Source organism: Panicum virgatum, chromosome 3K, assembly GCF_016808335.1.
Source record: "Panicum virgatum strain AP13 chromosome 3K, P.virgatum_v5, whole genome shotgun sequence".
NCBI lineage: Eukaryota > Viridiplantae > Streptophyta > Magnoliopsida > Poales > Poaceae > Panicum > Panicum virgatum.
The window spans coordinates 15,309,708-15,328,311 of NC_053138.1; the positions used below are offsets into that span (position 1 = coordinate 15,309,708).

At 47.1% G+C, this 18,604-nt stretch overlaps 2 protein-coding genes across 3 annotated transcripts; one reads left to right on the top strand and one right to left on the bottom strand.

Annotated features, from left to right (window-relative positions):
* The first annotated feature begins 858 nt into the window (after window positions 1–858).
* Window positions 859–2,291, top strand: LOC120697815 (GATA transcription factor 15-like). The gene is made up of 2 exons (XM_039981166.1): window positions 859–1,616; window positions 1,746–2,291. The coding sequence occupies exons 1-2, from the start codon at window positions 1,248–1,250 to the stop codon at window positions 2,046–2,048; spliced, it is 672 nt and encodes a 223-aa protein (XP_039837100.1). The 5' UTR covers window positions 859–1,247; the 3' UTR covers window positions 2,049–2,291.
* Window positions 2,292–2,595: 304 nt separating this feature from the next.
* Window positions 2,596–7,224, bottom strand: LOC120697811 (sugar transporter ERD6-like 4). 2 transcript variants are annotated; one of them, XM_039981162.1, is made up of 18 exons: window positions 6,767–7,220; window positions 6,564–6,653; window positions 6,352–6,411; window positions 6,143–6,202; window positions 5,986–6,051; window positions 5,672–5,737; window positions 5,504–5,579; window positions 5,139–5,203; window positions 4,957–5,049; window positions 4,724–4,804; window positions 4,550–4,634; window positions 4,045–4,091; window positions 3,905–3,967; window positions 3,766–3,825; window positions 3,552–3,617; window positions 3,404–3,463; window positions 3,116–3,230; window positions 2,596–3,022 (listed from the first exon to the last, which is right to left on the bottom strand). In XM_039981162.1, exons 1-18 carry the CDS (start codon window positions 7,061–7,063, stop codon window positions 2,910–2,912), a joined length of 1,563 nt encoding a protein of 520 aa, XP_039837096.1. In that variant the 5' UTR covers window positions 7,064–7,220; the 3' UTR covers window positions 2,596–2,909. The 2 variants fall into 2 exon arrangements, with proteins under 2 accessions (XP_039837096.1, XP_039837097.1); XM_039981163.1 differs by lacking the exon at window positions 6,352–6,411 and having other exon boundaries at window positions 6,767–7,224.
* Window positions 7,225–18,604: the final 11,380 nt, after the last annotated feature.

Here is an 18,604-nt window from a genome sequence, read left to right on the forward strand (position 1 = left end):
CAAGTACTCCTACAGGCTACAGCACAACACTCCCCCGCGCCCCCAGGCTTTGCGGCCAGCCCAGGGTTTTTCTTACCGGTAAGGAAAAAAATCCGGAGGTCAGCGAGAAACGCGTTTATCGGATTTCTCGGAAAATTATCGGATTTGTCATTTTGATTTCGGATGAAATTTAGAAAAAAATTCTCAATTTATGCAGGAAGTAACCTAGATTATTTCCAAACAATCTAATAGTATAAACAAGATACAACAATGCATATAAATATGACTTTCTTGCCATAATAAACAGTCTGTTTAATATGGTCATCGCTATCGCCATGGCTTCCTATGAAGTCGTGGAGGGACCGAGAGAGATGGGGAATGGAATATGAATAAGATTTAGTGTTAGGAGGCAGCGGGTGGCCTGATATTTGGCTGCACCAATTTGGTTTCGGCGGATATTCAAAAGGACCGAAAATTTCGGGCGATAAGTAAAAAAACCGGACCCCGCCGAGAAACAGGATTTTCGGTTTTCTCGAAAAATTCTCGCCGAGAAAATTTTCCTTGGGCCAGCCTCCCTCCCTCCCTCCCCGCCTCTCTTTTGACCGCCCTGGCTGGCGACGCATGGGAGACTGCCCCCCGTTTCACGTGGCCGGGGCGGGCGGCCGGCCTCGCCCCCCTCTCTTTTGACCGCCCCGGCGCACTCCCTTGACCGCCCGCCGCCTGCGCGCCGCAGAGCAGAGAGAGCCCCCAGTGGAGGCAGGCAGGCAGGCAGGCGGCAGACACGCAGGCAGACATGCGCGCGGGCACACGCGCCACACCGCACCAGCATCGCATCGCTTCCCGCGCCCCCACCGAATCCAGCCAACCCCGCACCCCGCCACCACACGTCCTCGGTCCTCCGTCCTTATAAAACCCCCGCGGCCACATGCCACGACGAACACCCCGCAGCTTCAAACCCACCCACCCATCCACCCGCCTGTCGATCGATCCATCCAGCCGCCCGCTCGAGATCGCGGCCGCTGTGCGCCTGTGCCAGTGCCAGTGCACACGGGCGCTGTTGCGACTTGCCCTCGCGGCCGACAATCCCTCGATCACCTCAACGTCCCCTGCTGCGCACTCTGCCCGCGCGCTACGATCCAATCCTCATCCCGATATATACCACGCCGGTCGCCACCGCGGGCAGGAGCTAAGCCCCCGGCCCGGCCGCGCTGTAGTATTGCAGTAGCCTGTAGTGGTGGTAGCTTGTAGCCGTGCTGCGTCTGCGCAGGATGCTGCAGGAGCTGGCGCCGTGCGCGTGCGGGGGGTTCTACGCCGGGGGCTGCGGCGGCCGGTGCGCGGGCGCCGCCGCCTCGGCCTTCTCGATGCTGTTCCCCGCGGGGGCGGAGCAGTGCTACTACTACAAGGAGGAGGAGGACGGGCCGCCCTACGGCGGCGGGCCGGTCGACTGCACGCTGTCGCTCGGCACGCCGTCCACGCGCCGGGCGGAGGCGGGCGCCGGCGCGGGCGGCCACGCGCGCGCAGCAGGCGGCGCCGCCCCCTGCAAGGAATCGTCCGGCCGCGGCTCGCCGGCGCGGCGGTGCGCCAACTGCGACACCACGTCCACGCCGCTCTGGCGGAACGGGCCGCGGGGACCCAAGGTGCGGGCGCGTCGTTCACACAGCCTCATTTCTCGCGTGGCGCCGCCTGGTGCTGCCACGCCACGCCACGCCATGCATGCGCGTCGCGAGTTTGATCTCACCGAGTTTCCTTTTGCCGTGCCCTCGCAGTCGCTGTGCAACGCCTGCGGGATCCGGTACAAGAAGGAAGAGCGGCGCGCCGCGGCGGCCGTCGCGCCGGCGCCGGCGCCGCAGGAGTACGCGTGCGGCGGCTACGCGAGGCAGCAGCCGCCGCAGCCGCAGTGGGGATGCTACGGCGCGGCCGCGGCCAAGTCGGCGTCATTCGGGATGTACGGCGGCGACGTCGTCGACGCCGCGGCGGACGGGCCCTGCCTGTCGTGGATGCTCAACGTGATGCCCTCCTCGCCGGCGTTCGCAGTCCGGGAGAGGCCCACCCTGTTCCAGTACTACTAGCGCTAGGCTACTGACGACAATAGTAGTAACTTTTTTTTATTACCAGCTTAATCAGTTTAGCGATGAGATCACAACCACAAAGTTGCATTGTACTGCTAGTGCTAGACGACCAACATGCAAGTTTGGAAGTGAAGCCCGCGTGCCAAATTACCTCTTCTCTAGATTTCGTCTGCGACTTAACTAACAGTACTTTTCACTGTTCGGTAATCATCAGCATCTGATCATAAAAGGTGAGTTGATACAGACGACGACAGACAGTCCGCACACCTTTACGCAGTGTGAGGTCACTCCAATGATCAATCATCACTTGCTCTGCATGACTGCATCACTGCATACATTTCGGGACCCACGAAAGGATCCTCCTTTTGATTCAGTCTACTGTTTTCTACTCGAGTTGTTTCCTGTTTAAAATGACCCGGCCTTGTCGGAACAAGACCACTGTCAGTTAGCAGAAGTACCAACGGGACTGACTGAATAAAATGTCAAAGGCAGGCTATAAGAAATGTGCTTGAAAATTTTGATTGATAGGAACAACACACCAAACTGCTAGTGTCTACACTGTATTTACCAATCTCTGCCAACTGCCATTTATTTTGACAACTGCTGATGATTGTACATTGTTGAAGGGGGAAGGATAGGTCACTGCACAATCATTTACATGTCTATTTTGGGAAATGTTAAACAAGATTATGTAAAATCTCATGTACAAAACATAGTATGAACAGAAAGAATGCATGGCCTTTATCCAGTGATTCGAGTTGGGAAAGAATAGCCAGGAACACTGATTATGTGAACCAATTTTTGCCATCTAAAGGGAAAAAAACTCGAAGAACCATTGCTTATGTTGACGAATGCTGGAGCTCAGCGGAACGACCATTGTATCTCCTCAAGGGTTCTTCCCTTTGTCTCTGGCACCCGAAGGATGACGAACACGAGAGTGAAAGCACTCACAATCATGTACGCAGCAAAAGTACCTGTACAATTCGAGAACAAAGATAACCTGTGTAAGGTTTGATATATCATATATGATCCAACTCTACATAAGAGAAGCACAAATGTATATGGACCTCCAGCACTCCAGCTGAGCAGCAAATTTGCTGTCATAGTTATTCCAAAGGATGTCAACCAGTTGGCCAGTGTTGCGAAGCTTCCTGCAAGACTCTTGATGCTAACCGGGAGGATCTGACAAAATGCAAAGTTTGAAATAAGCCTTACAGATTGCTTACTTCATGTGGCTGAGAGCACTTGCTCCAGAATTACATTGTGAATACTGCTCTTCAGTCAAAACCAAAAACTGGGAAAGAGGCAGCTTATGTGCCATATGCCCATATTAGCTATGCGATAAGGTACTATACCTCAGACATTATGATCCATGGAATGGCACCCATACCGAAGGAGAAGGCAATTATATAAGCCTGAATGGAGTATTTGTGTTAAAAATTTACGGCACATATTCCACATTCAGAAATAAATGTTCAGAAGAAATGTAATTGACAGACATACCACTAGACCAACCAAGGACACCATACTTAAGATGTTGTACAAGTCAGAGTCATGTGAAACATTATCCTGAAACGAATAAACCATGGTAAGAAAGAAGAATTTCCAGTGCATTGACATGAGAGACCTTGCAATAATACTGCAGTAGTACAAAGAGCACAGAAGAACTGTTATTTTCAAATCAGATTATCTGAAACTGAAAGGTTCCTGAACATACCTTGATGAAAAATACAACAGCAACTGCAAGAAGGCTTAGAGTCATCCCAGCAGCAGAAATCTGTAATTTGAAGTGACATTAAACTAAGCCACAGAAAGCTTACAAACTAATAATGGCTTTAGAGGGAAGCAGGAGTTACAATAAGGAGGATTCGTCGGCCAGCTCTGTCCAAGAAGGTGGTTGTAACACCAGTGGCAAGAACCTGATGGAGTGCTGTTGTAAGCTTAATATAAGATTCAGAGAGACTAAATCAGGTCTGCCTAGTTATTAGTTACATGCCTGAATAGCTCCAAGTGCAAATGTGTCCAGGTCACTGTTCTTGAGCCCTGAAGAACTTTGATTGTTAAATTTGAATATAAAAGCTAAAATTGACTACACCAGCACTGTTGTAGACAAATACGGAGGAGACACAATGCTTTTGAATAAACAATAAAATGGCATCATTCATTAAGGATTCAAGGAACCATGTTACAAGTTACAAGGAGATTCATTTATTAACTTTTTTGAAAATGTTAGTGTTAGGAACAGTAAGGCTACTTTTTCCCATTTCATTGTTTTGATATTTGTAGTCACTAGTCACTACACTATTCCTACATCTGGAAAAAAATATTGTCAATCAGAATTTCAGATATTCATGTTAGTTACCTAGCAAACACTTCCCAGTTATTGGCAAGTCATCCAAAATTTCTATCCTAAAATTTATTATGCTCAATTAGTAATGAAAAGAAACAAGCCAGTGAACAAGGGCACCGGCCCCTATGCGCAAAGGAGATTTTCCGCTTACCTGCAGCTTTGAAGATGCTACTTGCATAAAACAGTATCCCGTTTACTCCACTTAGTTGTTGCAACACAAGAAGGCCAATTCCTAGCTGTGAGAAGTTGTAGCTTTGTCACAAACTGACAATTATGAAATGTGATTACTAATTTGGTACGAAATAAGCAGCTGAAGTTAAGTTACCATTAGGGGTGTGCGGTATTTCTTTTGGTTCAACTCTTGAAAACGGATTGTAGTCCTTTTGTTTGCTGATGTTACTGCTCTCTGCATAATTGGTATCAAAGCTAAAAGTTAGTCGATTGATTCCAGAAGAATGAAGTACACATGTGCCCAGTGTTAAGAACATAATAATACCCAAAGTGAAGTTCACATAAATTGTGGTTAGTCAGTCTAGAAGAATGAAAGAAAATGCATGCCTTTATATCATTAACTTCTGCAGTGATGTCAGCATCGAATCCCCTCAGAACTTGTAGAGAAGTCTCGCAATCGTCCATCTTATTCATCTTTGCCTAGAAATGCAAGGGAAAAAATGTGAATTGGAAAATTCAGTTGGGCGCCATGATTTAGAGTTGATTATCCAACTTGTACATGTATATACCAGCCATCTTGGAGATTCTGGAATGAAGAATAGGCCAGGTATCAACACTATGCAAGGCAAGGTTCCTACAAGCGTGGCATCAAACACTTTAGGATAAAAATTATCTGCAATAGAATCTAAATAAAAATATTTGCCTACTATTTATTCAATATATATTTGCTCAAAATCTATTAAGTTGCATGCACCGAACAGTTCAACCCAAAAGTCTTAAGTGATGGGAAAGGTGGGAAATTCATTTATACGTCAACAAAATCATTTGCACAGCTGATCATGCAGCTGAAACGTCAGAGTTGAAGTGCAAACTAACAGCAATTACTTTATAACAACAGCAGCGTTATCAATGTATCAGGGTTCAGCCACATTACCTATTACTGCAAGAAGCCTCCAAGGAACAAACATGCCGAGCAAATAGGCAAACATGATGCCAAGGGTTACAGACAACTGTAGAACGAACAATTGCACAACGAGGTCGGCATAAAGAAGCCAAAGTATTTGTCTCAAAAAATATAAGATGTTTGTGAGTATGAGTAAACCTGGTTCACAGAGCCAAGAGCTCCTCTCATGTTCTGAGGAGATATCTCTGCTATGTATACTGGTACCTGGTGTCATGAAATTCACAGATCAAAAAAATAGCTGTTTTAACCAGTCCCTGCTTCCATTGTTATTTTGCAAACGAAAATAAATTTATAGGGATGGATCACTTCATCTCAAAATGTTGACATCTCTCAACTGATCTTCTTTACTTTCTTTTTTCCTTTTTACATTTGGACAGCTTAAACAGCACGAGTACTAAGGCATGAATCTACAACGCAGAAAACAATCATGCATAGGGTATTACTATACTAACCACATAGGAAATGATACCAACACCAAATCCTTCAAGCAAGCGTCCCATATACAGAAACGAAGAGTCCTGTGGAGAAGACATCACCAGCCATCAAGCCTACTTTGCTATCTGTCAAGCAATGTGTGGAGATAAACTAAGAAAACACTTAGTACCATACTTTTGCAAAGGAGATTGCAAGCCAACCAATGACGTTCGGAATCGCTGCAATCATCAATGACTGCAAAACAGTTAGCAAGCCCATTAGTGTAGAAGAGTACAGCTTCAGCACAAAAAATCTCTTCCATTGATGACAACAGCTTAATTGAAACTAACTGTCATGCATGCTAACTGTTGATGTTGCCAAACATTGAAAAAAAAGATACTTACGAATTTATGAGCATAAAAATTAAGGTCATAACCTTGTTTAACTAAGCGCACAAGAAGTTCCTGAGAAAAAAATAATCTACTTTTAATTTCAATCGGTAAGCACTCCACAGTCCACACAGATATCCAAACCAAAAAGAAGTGAGAAGGTGTCACTAACGGTCAGGCAACAAGTAAATGAAGAAATAAATGAAGAAAACGAGCGAATTTCTCACCCCTTTACGGCCAACGTACTCAGCCATCTGCCCGCTGGCGATGGCCCCGACCATGGCGCCGACATTGGACAGCGAGCCGAACACAGAGAACTGCAGGGCACGGTCAATTATTTCAGGCGAGAAGAAACTTGAAAGCGAAAAGGGGTAATAAAACGGAAGCAGATAACGTAGAAGTTACTGCCAGTGCCAGAGTAAGGACGCGCCTCGGAAATTGAGAGGTTGAGGTCCCGGATGATGCCGTCCTGCGTCGGTGACGAGTAGCCACCGGTGAAGCCGAACTGGATGGGGCCGAGCGCGACGATGAGCGTGCAGAGCAAGGCGGAGACGTGGGACTCGCGCAGGACGGCCATGGAGGAGGTCCCGGCGTTGAGGCTGGACTGGCGCGACCCCATCCCCATCCGGTACCAGCTCCCGCTGTTGGGCAGCAGCGGCTTCTGCAGCGCGCCGTCGTGGTCGCTGCCGCTCTCGTAGCCGGCGCCGCCTGCCCTGTTGCTCGCCATGGCGCCGCCCAACGCAAGCCGGATTCACGATCACCGGCCCAGCCCGCCGCGAGATTGGATTTGTTTCCTCTCCTGCTGGGATGCGACTTGCGAGGAGGACGAAAGGGAGAGGACGACGTGAATGTCAGGAGACTCCCCCCTGGCTCCGTTGAACGGGGGAGTGTTTTTTTTTTTTTGGGAAAAGTGGGGAGTAGTTGTCGACTTGTCGTGTCGGGACACTGGGGCGGTGTATCGGTCCCACCGGTCAGAGACTCAGATGCGCTGTGCTTGGCTGAGCTGGACAGGAGCCCTGTATACCTTGCCCTTGTTTAGCTGCGCGCTTGAATCCTAGCGCCTAGAGAAAATCTTTTCCGCATGAAGAACTGAATGAAGTCTATTTATAAAATTTTTTTAAGGATGAGTGTATCTTTTCGCGACGAATCTAATGGCGGTATTTAATCGATGATTTACTACAGTGATGCTACAGTAACTATCCTCTAATCGCGCGATCAAAGGTCTCATTAGATTCTTCAGAGTCGCTAGCGCAGGGTTCTAGAATTAGTTTTGTAAACTGACTTTGTTTGACACCGTAATAATCGATCCAAATGTCACTATTCATCCTGGAACTGCCAGCTCATCATCCACGCATGCATCTACATGTGGATGGATAAATGTTGCACGCGTTATTTTCCTTTGCGGGTATTATTTTTAAATAAAAAACATAGTATAACAGATACAAAGGCTCTCGGAAATTCATGTTTTTTTACTTCCAAAAAAAATACTACTCATGTTCTAAGGCCGTGTTTAGTTTCTCTCCTAAAATTTTTTGGAAACGGAATCTTGCCATTTAAATTTTAGAAGTACTAAATGAAATATATTTATAAATTTTTTCAAACAACCTCCCGGAAACAGTGACCCCGAAGACCGTGTTGTAGGGTTCAGTAGTCGAGTCGTTCCGGCCGACCCTTAAAAGTCGAGCCACGTTATTGTAATTCGTCGTGTCATGTATCCCTGCTTGTTTGAATGAATGCTTGTGTGGTGCTTGAATGATTCGTTTGTGTTGTGAGCTATTATATATATATATATATATATATATATATATATATATATATATATATATATATATATATATATATATATATATATATATATACAAATCTACCCCAGCAATATACTAGGGGAGTCACCTAATCTTGCTCTCATTGACCGCAGATGTCCCGTCGTTCGAGCCGAGTCCAGGGACTCCATGCTCAGGAAGACGGTGACGAGGTCAACCCGAGAAACCAAGCCCCTCTGAATGTAGCCCCAGAGGCACCAGAAAATGGACACCTACCGCCGCCACCTCCCCGTGCCCCAGCACCCATTGATCTGGCAGCCATATTACAGCAGCAGAACCAACTCCTCCAAGTTCTTGTGACCACTCTCACAGCCCAAGCTCAAGGCAATCCTGGCAACAATAGACCTGCAATGCATCATAATGGCAATGGCAGTAGAATTGCAGATTTCAACCGCCTGCAGCCACCCAAGTTTGGAGGATCGGACAACCCAATTGAGGCAGATGATTGGTTGCGAGAGATCGAAATAAAGCTTGAAGTGGTCCATGCAGATGATGGAGACAAGGTTTTGCTCGCAGTACAGCAGTTAAGGGGACCAACCCTTGCTTGGTGGCAGAGTTATAGGGAAATAAACGAAAATGCTAACGAGATGGTATGGGCCGACTTTGTCAAGATCTTCAGAGAACATCACATTCCCAGCAGTGTTATTGTGGCAGTACCGCCCTAATTAATCCGGCTCAAGTGCGCTAACCATCATCTTAACGATAATCCCGGCTAACACGCACTTCAAATGGAGTAATTCGGCAGTGCTGTCGGGTAAAGTCCCGAAGAATCCACCTGAGCGTCGATCGAACCCATAGCTTACATGCAACTCACACGAAGGTGAGTCCAGAGAGTACAACATTTCACAGATACATTACATTACAGAGTCTTAACTTAAATATTACAAACCAAGTTCGAAATCTCCGAAAGGTACTTGAAGTTCGAAAATTAAAAGTAGTTCAGAGTTCACTGCAGCGGAAATAAAACGAGTTCTAAACGACGATCCGTGAGGTCATGATGAAGCCCGTACATGACATCACTCGGCACTGTCAGCGTTGGCCGGAGTCGTATCCCACTCCACTGACCAACCAGGAGGCAGAGTACACGGCCAAGTCAAACTAGCAATCATGTCCTCAAAAGTATCACCTGAAACAAAATTGAGCCACAAACAAGGCTGAGTATACTAATACTCAGCAAGGCTTACCCGGCTAGGACATAATTAGTCCTCTAACTAGACATGCAAGGCTTTTGGCTTGAGGGGTTTGGCTTTGCCGAAAAGCAATATAGAGTAAGTCCTTATTTTCCGATTTTAGCTTTCAAGTTCTAGTTTGATTAACCATTCTACATTAGCATCTATCCTAAAGCATTCATGGTGAAAAACAATTATTTTTCCTCATTCAACCATATTTTTCATCATCATTGTTCCACTTCTTACTCTATGTGGCAAAAGGGTTAAGCAGTCTCAATATCCGTGAGAGACGGACGATTCGAATCGAATTTGTTAACCTGGCCAGGCAGACCTAAACACACGCATGGGGAATGCAATCACCCACGCGACTTTTCCCCTTTTCCCCGGGCATGGAACAGGCCCACTGCCCTAGGGTGCCCTGCACCCGTGCGTGACCATAGACCAGACAGTGGGGAGTATGTTCCACGGCCGGTTCCATCAGGTACTTAAGCTTACCGATTACCATATTCTCGGCATGTGGTTAGTACGTTCAAATGCTTAACCACCACTACCACACACCGCGGCCTTATCCATTTTTGCTAAACAGACAGGGTATCACGAGTACAACAACCCCGCCCGTAAACCTTATATTGCAGTGTGTAGTAAGCATTCAACTCCTATGAGCTCGCGAGTGACAGGAAATCACTCGACTTCTAACGAACCATTAGCATAGCCAACTAGCGACCTACACATACTAGTGTTCAAGCATAGGTACCTAGGATCATGCAACTAAGGTTCCAAACAATTCCTGCAACTTAAATGCACAAATAAATAGGAATATGAATAGTTGCATAAATTTAGAAAAGGTAGGACATGCTCCGGGGCTTGCCTTCCTGAGCGAAGCTAGCCTTGGGCTCTTCTAAACTCTGGTTCAGGTCTTCAGTGACTTCAGTTAGATTCACTTGAGCTTCACGCTGCTCACTCTCGGACTCCAGCACCAGCTCGTACGTACCGTCTGGGAGAGTAGTCGAATCTATACGAAATGCATATGCGTGAGCTATTTTAGTGATACGATTTAATCAATTCTTCACTATAGAGTTGTAAACCAACGCAACTCAAGATGATTTGCAAAATATTCTATCACATCATTTTGGGCAATCATTTATAGAGTAATAACCATTATAACTGACTTCACAAAGTAACTAGGGTGGATTTTCCCTTTTCTCCCTATGCGTCAAAAGAAAAATGATTTTTTTCATTTATTACTAGGTTAAGCATGTCCTTATCATAAATAAAGTTACACAGAGATTCTGGGTTTGAAATTTTTATGAAAGGTACACATCTGAGCAACTTGCCTACTGTAAAATTTTCAGCCCATTTCCTGCAGCCTATTAACCATGAAAAATAAAACAAACAGCTACTGCTAGGGAAAAAAATGAATTTTACAGGTCAAACTATGCAAGTAATAGTAACAAAATTTTAACTGAGTGTTTCCTACCTAAAGATGAGCTTTCCATAAATTTTTCACAATTAAACAAGCTTTGTACAGGGCATGAAAAATAGTACAAAGCATATCTGCATGGATCAAAATTATATTCTACAAACCGTTATAGCAAGTTCTAGAGCCTCATCTTTTACCAGCACGGTTATAGACTGAAATTTAACCACTATAAAAATTATTAGAATTTTTCATGTAAAGAAACTATTTTTAATGATTTAAAGTATCTATCCTCACCAAAAATCATTTGTTCCAGATTGACTTAACTAAAATTTCTCAAACTTTTTATTTAGACTCTGGGAACTAACATACAAGTACTGTAAAAGTTTGAACCCATGAAACATATCATAACAACTTGAATAAAAAAAACTATCCCTCCTAGGCATACAATAAGATTTATAGAAACTGATAGCTAGGCATGTCAACTGTCCACGAAACTTTTACACAAGGCTATACATCTAACATGTACCCTACTGGCCAAAAATGGCTAACAACTCATGCTTGTAACTTGAGATCTAATATAAAGTACATTTTCTTTGTATTTTAATTGAAGTAAAAACTATTGAGCAAATGAAAAAGTGCATAACATGAAAGTTGTAGATATAGTCACAAGGAACTCAGAACAGTTGAGTTTTAATTTTTATGATTTTTATACAATTTTTAAACGAATTTACAAGTTTGCTGTTTTTCAAAACAAAAAGAAAAAAGAAATGTAAACTTGCACCTAGGCCCCTGGAACAATTTAGGGGCTCACAGACATGCCCTTGGCCGGAGCCAAGAACAGGGGAGGCGGCGGCGGGGGTTTTCCGGCGAGGAGGAGGCTCGCCGGCGGCGGGGATGGTGTCCAGGGGTGAGAGCTCACCGAGCTCTACCTAGGGGTGGGTGATGTGGTCGACGGGGATGGCCGGAGCAGGGATGGCGCCGTAGCAGCACGGCCGGCGGCGGTGGCGAGCTGCGACGGCGGCGCTCCGGCGCGAGAGGAGGGGCAGGGGCAGGCCGGGGAGCTTCACGGCGCCATGAGGAAGCTAGCTCGGGGGTTGATTGGAGTCGGGGAGGGGCGGAGCAGGGGGTTCCGTGGCAGGCGGCGCTGGCGGCGGCTCTGCCCCGGCGAGCTTCGGTGGCCGGAGCGGACAGAGGAGGGGGACGGTGAGCACCAAGGGAAGGTGGGGATCCCGTTCCCGGGCTCTGTTGGGGTAGAGGGAGGCCGGAGGTGGGGGCTCCGCGGTGAGGTGGTGCTCGGCGGTGGCAATGGCGTGGGCGGCGGCGTTCCAGGGCGCGGGGAGCGGAGTGGGGGCTGGGCTCGAGGTGGAATGGAGAGGGAAGGAGCGGGAACGCGGGGTGGCGAAGCAAAATGGGAAGGAGAGGGCTGCAGAGGGGAGCTCGCCCGGGGAGGAGTTAAGGGCGGCGCACTGGCGTGGGCGGCGGCTCGTCGCGTCGCCATCGTCGCGAAGTGCCAGCACTCGAGCGTGGCACAGCGAGGCAGACGAGCACTCGAATGCGGCGCGGGGTCAATGGCGGGGAGGGGCGTGCGTGGCGTGACCGGGCGGCGGGGCAGTGCTGGCGCCGCGGCAGGCTCAGCGGGCTCTGGTGGCGAGGGTGCCGTGCGGGCGGCGGCAGCGAGCGCGTCCGGGCGCGTGCGCACTCGAGCGGGGTAGGGGGTGTCAGCGGCGCGGCGAGGCAGCGCGGCGGCAGCGAGAGCTCGCGGCAGCGGCGCAGCGAGGCAGCGAGCGCACGCGCGGTGCGCTCAAGTGCCTGCGCGCGCGCAGAGAGGGGAGGGGCAGCGAGGGAGAGAGAGAGGAGAGAGAAAAAGGGAGTAGAGAGAGAAAAGAGGGTCAACGATTTGACTTGATCCAAACTCAAAATTTTCCATGGGAACTCGAAAATTTTTGAACACGAAAGTTGTTCAAAATTCAATTTCCTACAACTTTCCTTTCAGGCAAAACTTCGTTTGAGCAACGATTTGAAAGTTTAAAAATTGAATTCAAATTTCATGAACCCACTTGTTTTTCGGGCTAACTCATAATTTCATGTTGTAACTTGAAAAACTTTGAACACGAAGTTGTTTATCTTGTCAAACTCTACAACTTTCGTGTTGGGCAAACGTTCATTTGAGCAAAGGTGCGAGAGTTGACTTTTTGGTGTATTTAAACGGAATTTCGGCTTTTAAGTAATCACCAAACTAGGGTTAACTGTGTCATTTGATGTTAATTGTATGTTTAAACAGTGCTAAACACCAGAGGTGTCACAGTTATGAAGCTCAAAAGGGATGAGTTCAGAAAGCTTCGTCAAGGTGGTATGATTGTGACAGAGTATCTTCATAAGTTCACCGAGTTGTCTCGTTATGCACCAGAGGATATCAATGATGACGAGAAGAAGTAAGAAGCTTTTCTTGGTGGGCTTGACCCTGAAATCAGGACCTTAGTTGAAGTCACCACCCACAGTGACTTTAATGCTATGGTCAACAGGGTCATCACCACTGAGAGAAACAGGAAGGCAGAACTCAGTGAGCACAAACGTCGGTTTGAAAGCAAGAAGCCCCAGCAGTTGGAGAAGTTCCAAAGGACCCAGTATCTGGCTCACTCAGGCCCAAGGAGCCAGGGTGCCTTTTCATTCAAAGCGCACCCCGGTTCTTTCTAGAAGCCAGCTCAGTCAGCTCCTGTTATGAAGACCCAGAGTACCTTCCGCACCCAACAGTCTGGCAGAAGTCAAGTAACCAATGTGAAGACCTGTTTCCACTGCCGTGAAGCCGGACTCTACAAAGCCAACTGTCCATATCTCAGTCAGCCCGCTCCTTCTGTTTTCTCCAACTCTGTGCAAGGACCAAAACAGCCAATTGGAGCCAACCGTACAGCACCTGCTAAGAGCCAGCAACAGTCCTTCGGCATGGCAAAAGTGAATCATGTGAATGCTGAAGAAGCAGAGGATGCACCAGGAGTGATTCTCGGTGAGTTTCTAGTCCAATCAGCTCTAGCCTCAGTGTTTTTTGATTCTGGAGCATCGCATTCCTTTATATCCTCCCACTTTGTGGAAAAGCATGATATACCTAATATAACCCTTAAGAGGCCACTAATGACCCGTTCCCCTGGAGGTCACCTACCCTGCCACTTAGGTGTATTAGATATCCCTATAAACCTAAGTGGGGTAGTATTCCTTGCCAACCTAGTAGTCCTTACTTCCAAAGGGATAGATATCATACTCGGTATGGACTGGCTCACCAAACACCGTGAAAACATAGCCTGTGCTGAGAGAGCAGTGACAGTCACCAACCACCAAGGGATTACAATCACATGCCTAATCCAGCCTAGCCTATCAGACTCCATGGTGAACCACATCCAAGCAGAATCCCCAGAAGATGGGCCAGTAGTTCAGGAATTCGCATATGTGTTTCCGGATGAATTACCCGGTATGCCTCCAGAAAGAGATGTAGAGTTCACTATTGACTTAGTCCCTGGAACTAAGCCTATAGCAAAGAATGCCTATCGGTTAGCAGCCCCAGAGCTTGCCGAGTTGAAGAAGCAGCTTGAAGAGCTTCAACAAAAGGGATTTATTAGACCTACTGCTTCTCCGTGGGGAGCCCCGGTGCTGTTTGTGAAGAAGAAAGATGGAAGCATGAGACTTTGTGTGGACTACCGTGATCTGAATGCAGTCACCATCAAGAACAAGTACCCTCTGCCTCGGATTGATGACCTGTTTGATCAGCTGAAGAGAGCTAAGTTCTTCTCCAAGATAGATCTAAGGTCAGGTTATCATAAGCTCAGAGTGCGACAAGTGGACATCTCCAAGACAGCCTTCAGGACTCGTTATGGCCAGTATGAGTTCACAGTGATGCCCCTACCTTTTTCATGACCCTCATGAATAAGGTGTTTATGGAAGAGTTAGATCGGTTTGTCGTGGTATTCATAGATGACATACTAGTCTACTCTAAGAGTGCTGAGGAGCATGGACAACATCTCAGAGTTGTGCTGGGAAAGCTCAGAAAACACCAGTTGTATGCCAAGTTTAGTAAGTGTGAATTCTGGTTGCAGAGAGTCAGTTTTCTGGGTCATGTCTTAACAACTGAAGGTGTTGAAGTAGACCCAGAAAAGGTCAAGGCAGTATCAGAATGGAAGCAACCAACCTCAGCCTCGGAGATCAGGAGTTTCTTGGGATTAGTCGGATATTACCAGAGATTCATCGAAGGTTTCTCTAAGATAGCCCGGCCTATGACTGAGATGCTCCGGAAGGACACGAAGTTTGTCTGGTCTGAAGCTTGCGAGCGAAGTTTTCAAGAGTTGAAGAGGCGACTAACTTCTGCCCCAGTGCTAGTCTTGCCAGATAATCAGAAGAGCTTTGTCCTTTATTGCGACGCATCCCGACAAGGATTGGGTTGTGTGCTTATGCAAGAAGGAAGAGTTGTAGCTTATGCCTCAAGACAGTTGAGAACACATGAGCAGAACTACCCCACCCATGACTTAGAATTAGCCGCAGTGGTGCATTCCCTCAAGATTTGGAGACATTATCTGATCGGGAACAAGTGTGAAATCTACACGGATCACAAGAGCCTGAAGTACATTTTCACCCAGTCAGACATCAACCTTAGACAAAGAAGATGGTTGGAGTTGATCAAAGACTATGATTTGGAAATTCATTACCACCCTAGAAAGGCTAACGTGGTGGCTGATGCGCTCAGTCGTAAAGCATATTGCCATCACTTAGTCACACAAGCCCCAGAGCTGAGTGAAGAAATGAGGAAGTTGAACCTAAGGGTTGTACGCCGCTCTTGCAACTATAATCTTAGTGTCCACCCCATCCTGGATGACCAGATCAAGGAAACTCAGATGGAGGATAAAAGATTGGTATGGATTAAAGGCCGCAACAGTGAAGGCAAAGCCCCAGATTTCAGAGTAGATAAAGATGGAGTCTTGTGGTTCAAGAAGAGATTATGTGTGCCTAAGCAAGGTCATTTCCTTAGGACCATCTTGGATGAAGCCCATAACTCTGCCTATTCCATTCACCCCATCACTACGAAAATGTACCTGGACCTTAAGGAGAAGTATTGGTGGAATGGTATGAAGGGGGATATCGCTCGATTCGTCGCTCATTGTGATGTGTGCAAAAGGGTTAAGGCAGAGCATCAGAAGCCCAGTGGATTACTCCAGCCGTTGTCGATCCCAGTATGGAAGTGGGATGAAGTTAGTATGAATTTTATCACCGGTCTACCAAGGACCTAGAGTGGTCATGACTCAGTTTGGGTAATTGTTGACCGACTCACTAAAGTGGCACACTTCATCCCAGTGCGTACCACTTATGGAGGTGATAAATTAGCCAAATTATATATTGAGCGTATTGTGAAGTTGCATGGAGTACCTAAGAGAATTGTGTCAGATAGAGGCACCCAGTTCACTTCGAGATTCTGGAGCAGGTTACATAAAGCACTTGGTACAAAGTTGGACTTCAGTTCAGCCTATCATCCTCAGACTGATGGCCAGACCGAAAGAGTTAATCAGATCCTTGAAGACATGCTAAGAGCCTGTGTTCTTACTTATGGTAAAAATTGGGAAGACAGTTTGCCATATGCAGAGTTCTCTTACAACAACAGCTACTAGTCAAGTTTAAAGATGTCGCCGTTTGAAGCCCTCTACGGGAGGAAGTGTCGCACACCTCTCATGTGGACCGAAGTCGGTGACCGCATTATTGAGGGCCCAGATTTTATTAAAGAAGCAGAAGACAAGATAGTAGAAATCAGAGAGAATCTAAAGGTAGCTCAATCCCGCCAGAAAAGTTATGTCGATAAAAGAAGACGTACTCTCGGCTTCAAAGTTGGAGACTATGTGTACCTTAAAGTTTCCCCAATTCGCGGCACACGCAGATTCCAGGTACGAGGAAAGTTGGCTCCACATTACATTGGACCTTTCCCAATTATCAAGAAAGTGGGAGCGGTAGCCTATAAGCTTCAGTTGCCAGCAGAGATGTCATATGTGCACGATGTATTCCATGTGTCCCAACTCAGAAAGTGTCGAACAAGTGGCCCTAGAGACAATCGACCTGCAGGATGATCTCAGATATCAAGAGGTACCAGTAAAAATTCTGGACACTGTGACGCGAAGAACCCGCAACTCAGAAGTCAGGATTTGCCGAGTTCAGTGGAGCAGGCATTCGGAAGCAGAAGTAACTTGGGAGAGAGAAGACGCGCTCCGAGCTGAGTTTCCCAGTCTCTTTAGTGGTGAAGGTGAATCTCGGGGACGAGATTCAACCTAAGTGGGGTAGGTTTGTAACATCCAAGTTTTCATCACGATTAAGGGGGAGTGTTGAAATATATAATTCAAACTCCTAGAAGGTTCTATAAAAATAAGGATAAACCATGGCATAATTTTGTTCACCATGACAAGGTTCTAGAATGCTCCACAAAGAATCATAAGAAGACATGAAGCTTGAATATTTTCTTGTCATGGTAAAATTTAGAATTTTCTAGAAATAGATATTTGTAGGGAACTTAGATATTTGTAGGGAACTTAGATATTTGTAGGGAACTTCCTAGAGTGTGACATGTGTCACTCATCCAAGAGGGTATGGGTGCCTATATAAGGAGAGTGCCACCCCTTGCCATGCCATACTACTCCATCCCACACACATCCAAGGGCATGGCAGAAGTGAGCATAGGTAGAGTGTGCTAGGTGTGTGTTCCTTTGTTGCTCCAATGTCATATGAGGATCCTAATGTCATATGAGGTATTGCAATTAAACTAGTAACGTAAAATAATACTAATGTCATATGAGGTATTACGTAATTACTAGGCAAACTATTCTATACTCTTGCCTTGCGTTAGTACATTCGTTCCCTCCAGTAACCAGCATACGCATGCTTGCACCTATGACAAAAATCATCTCGTCTCTTTCCATAAAAGCTTCTCGAGTCACCGTACCATGCCATAATTCCCAGACAATCATGAAAGCGCCTAACTCCTTTGCCATAACTTCATCATTCCCTGAAAGCCACAGAGTACCCACACCATTGACCTTGAAATGACCCGTCATGGCAGCACCCACCTCGCTATAAATCGGGGTCGCCACGCACAGTGCCGGCCGAGATTTTTTTCCGTCGAACCGCCTCACCCGCTCGCTCTCGCTCGCGCACGCGCGACACGCCGGCCCCACGACGGGACCGCGAACTGCCGCCGGCACCACGCCGTGCCGCCCACCCCCACATCCCCACCTCGCCCACGCCGCTGCAGCGTCCTCGCCGGCTTTGCCGCCTCAGCGCTCGCGCCTTCAGCGCTGCCACTATTCGCGTTGACGACGAGCTGCCGCAGCCCACGCCATCGCCCGTCCTTGCACAACACCGTTGCTGCTCTCCTCGCCTATAAAAGGAGCAAGGCCGTGACAAGCCCCGTCACCAGCCCAAGCACATCGAGCCGCTTCGCTCCGCTAGCTGAACCACTCCTCACGAGCCCAGCTCACTCACGAGACGAAGCTCCAATAGTTGACCCTCTTTCTCGAGCTGTTCCCCACCAAGGTGAGATGGCAGGCAGCTCCCCCGACCATTAACTCCACAACACTAATAAAGGCCCAAAACACCCACCAGGCCGTGAGCACTTAATCCAAATCATTCTACCAATCAATATTGTAAACTCAATATCTCCTTCATATCAACTCCTTTTCATGTAACTCTTTTTCCTTAACTCTCCTCAAATCATATACTATCTATTCCTCCTATTTTTATCTCCATTTGAGCTTATTTTATTGCTTGCTTGTGTTTGTTTGCCGGTTGTGCCGTTTTCGCCCATAGATCACGGAGTGACCGAGGAGGAGCCTGAAGACCCG

Bases quoted from the DNA above. Each gene is read 5' to 3' on its own strand.
- LOC120697811 (XM_039981162.1), bottom strand. From the start codon at position 7,063: ATGGCGAGCAACAGGGCAGGCGGCGCCGGCTACGAGAGCGGCAGCGAC. The intron at 5,204-5,503 runs GTAATGTGGCTG...CCACGCTTGTAG, and splicing joins GAGGCTTCTTGCAGTAATAG to GAACCTTGCCTTGCATAGTG. The intron at 3,464-3,551 runs GTATGTCTGTCA...TACTCCATTCAG, and splicing joins TGTCCTTGGTTGGTCTAGTG to GCTTATATAATTGCCTTCTC.
- LOC120697815 (XM_039981166.1), top strand. From the start codon at position 1,248: ATGCTGCAGGAGCTGGCGCCGTGCGCGTGCGGGGGGTTCTACGCCGGG. The intron at 1,617-1,745 runs GTGCGGGCGCGT...GTGCCCTCGCAG, and splicing joins ACGGGCCGCGGGGACCCAAG to TCGCTGTGCAACGCCTGCGG.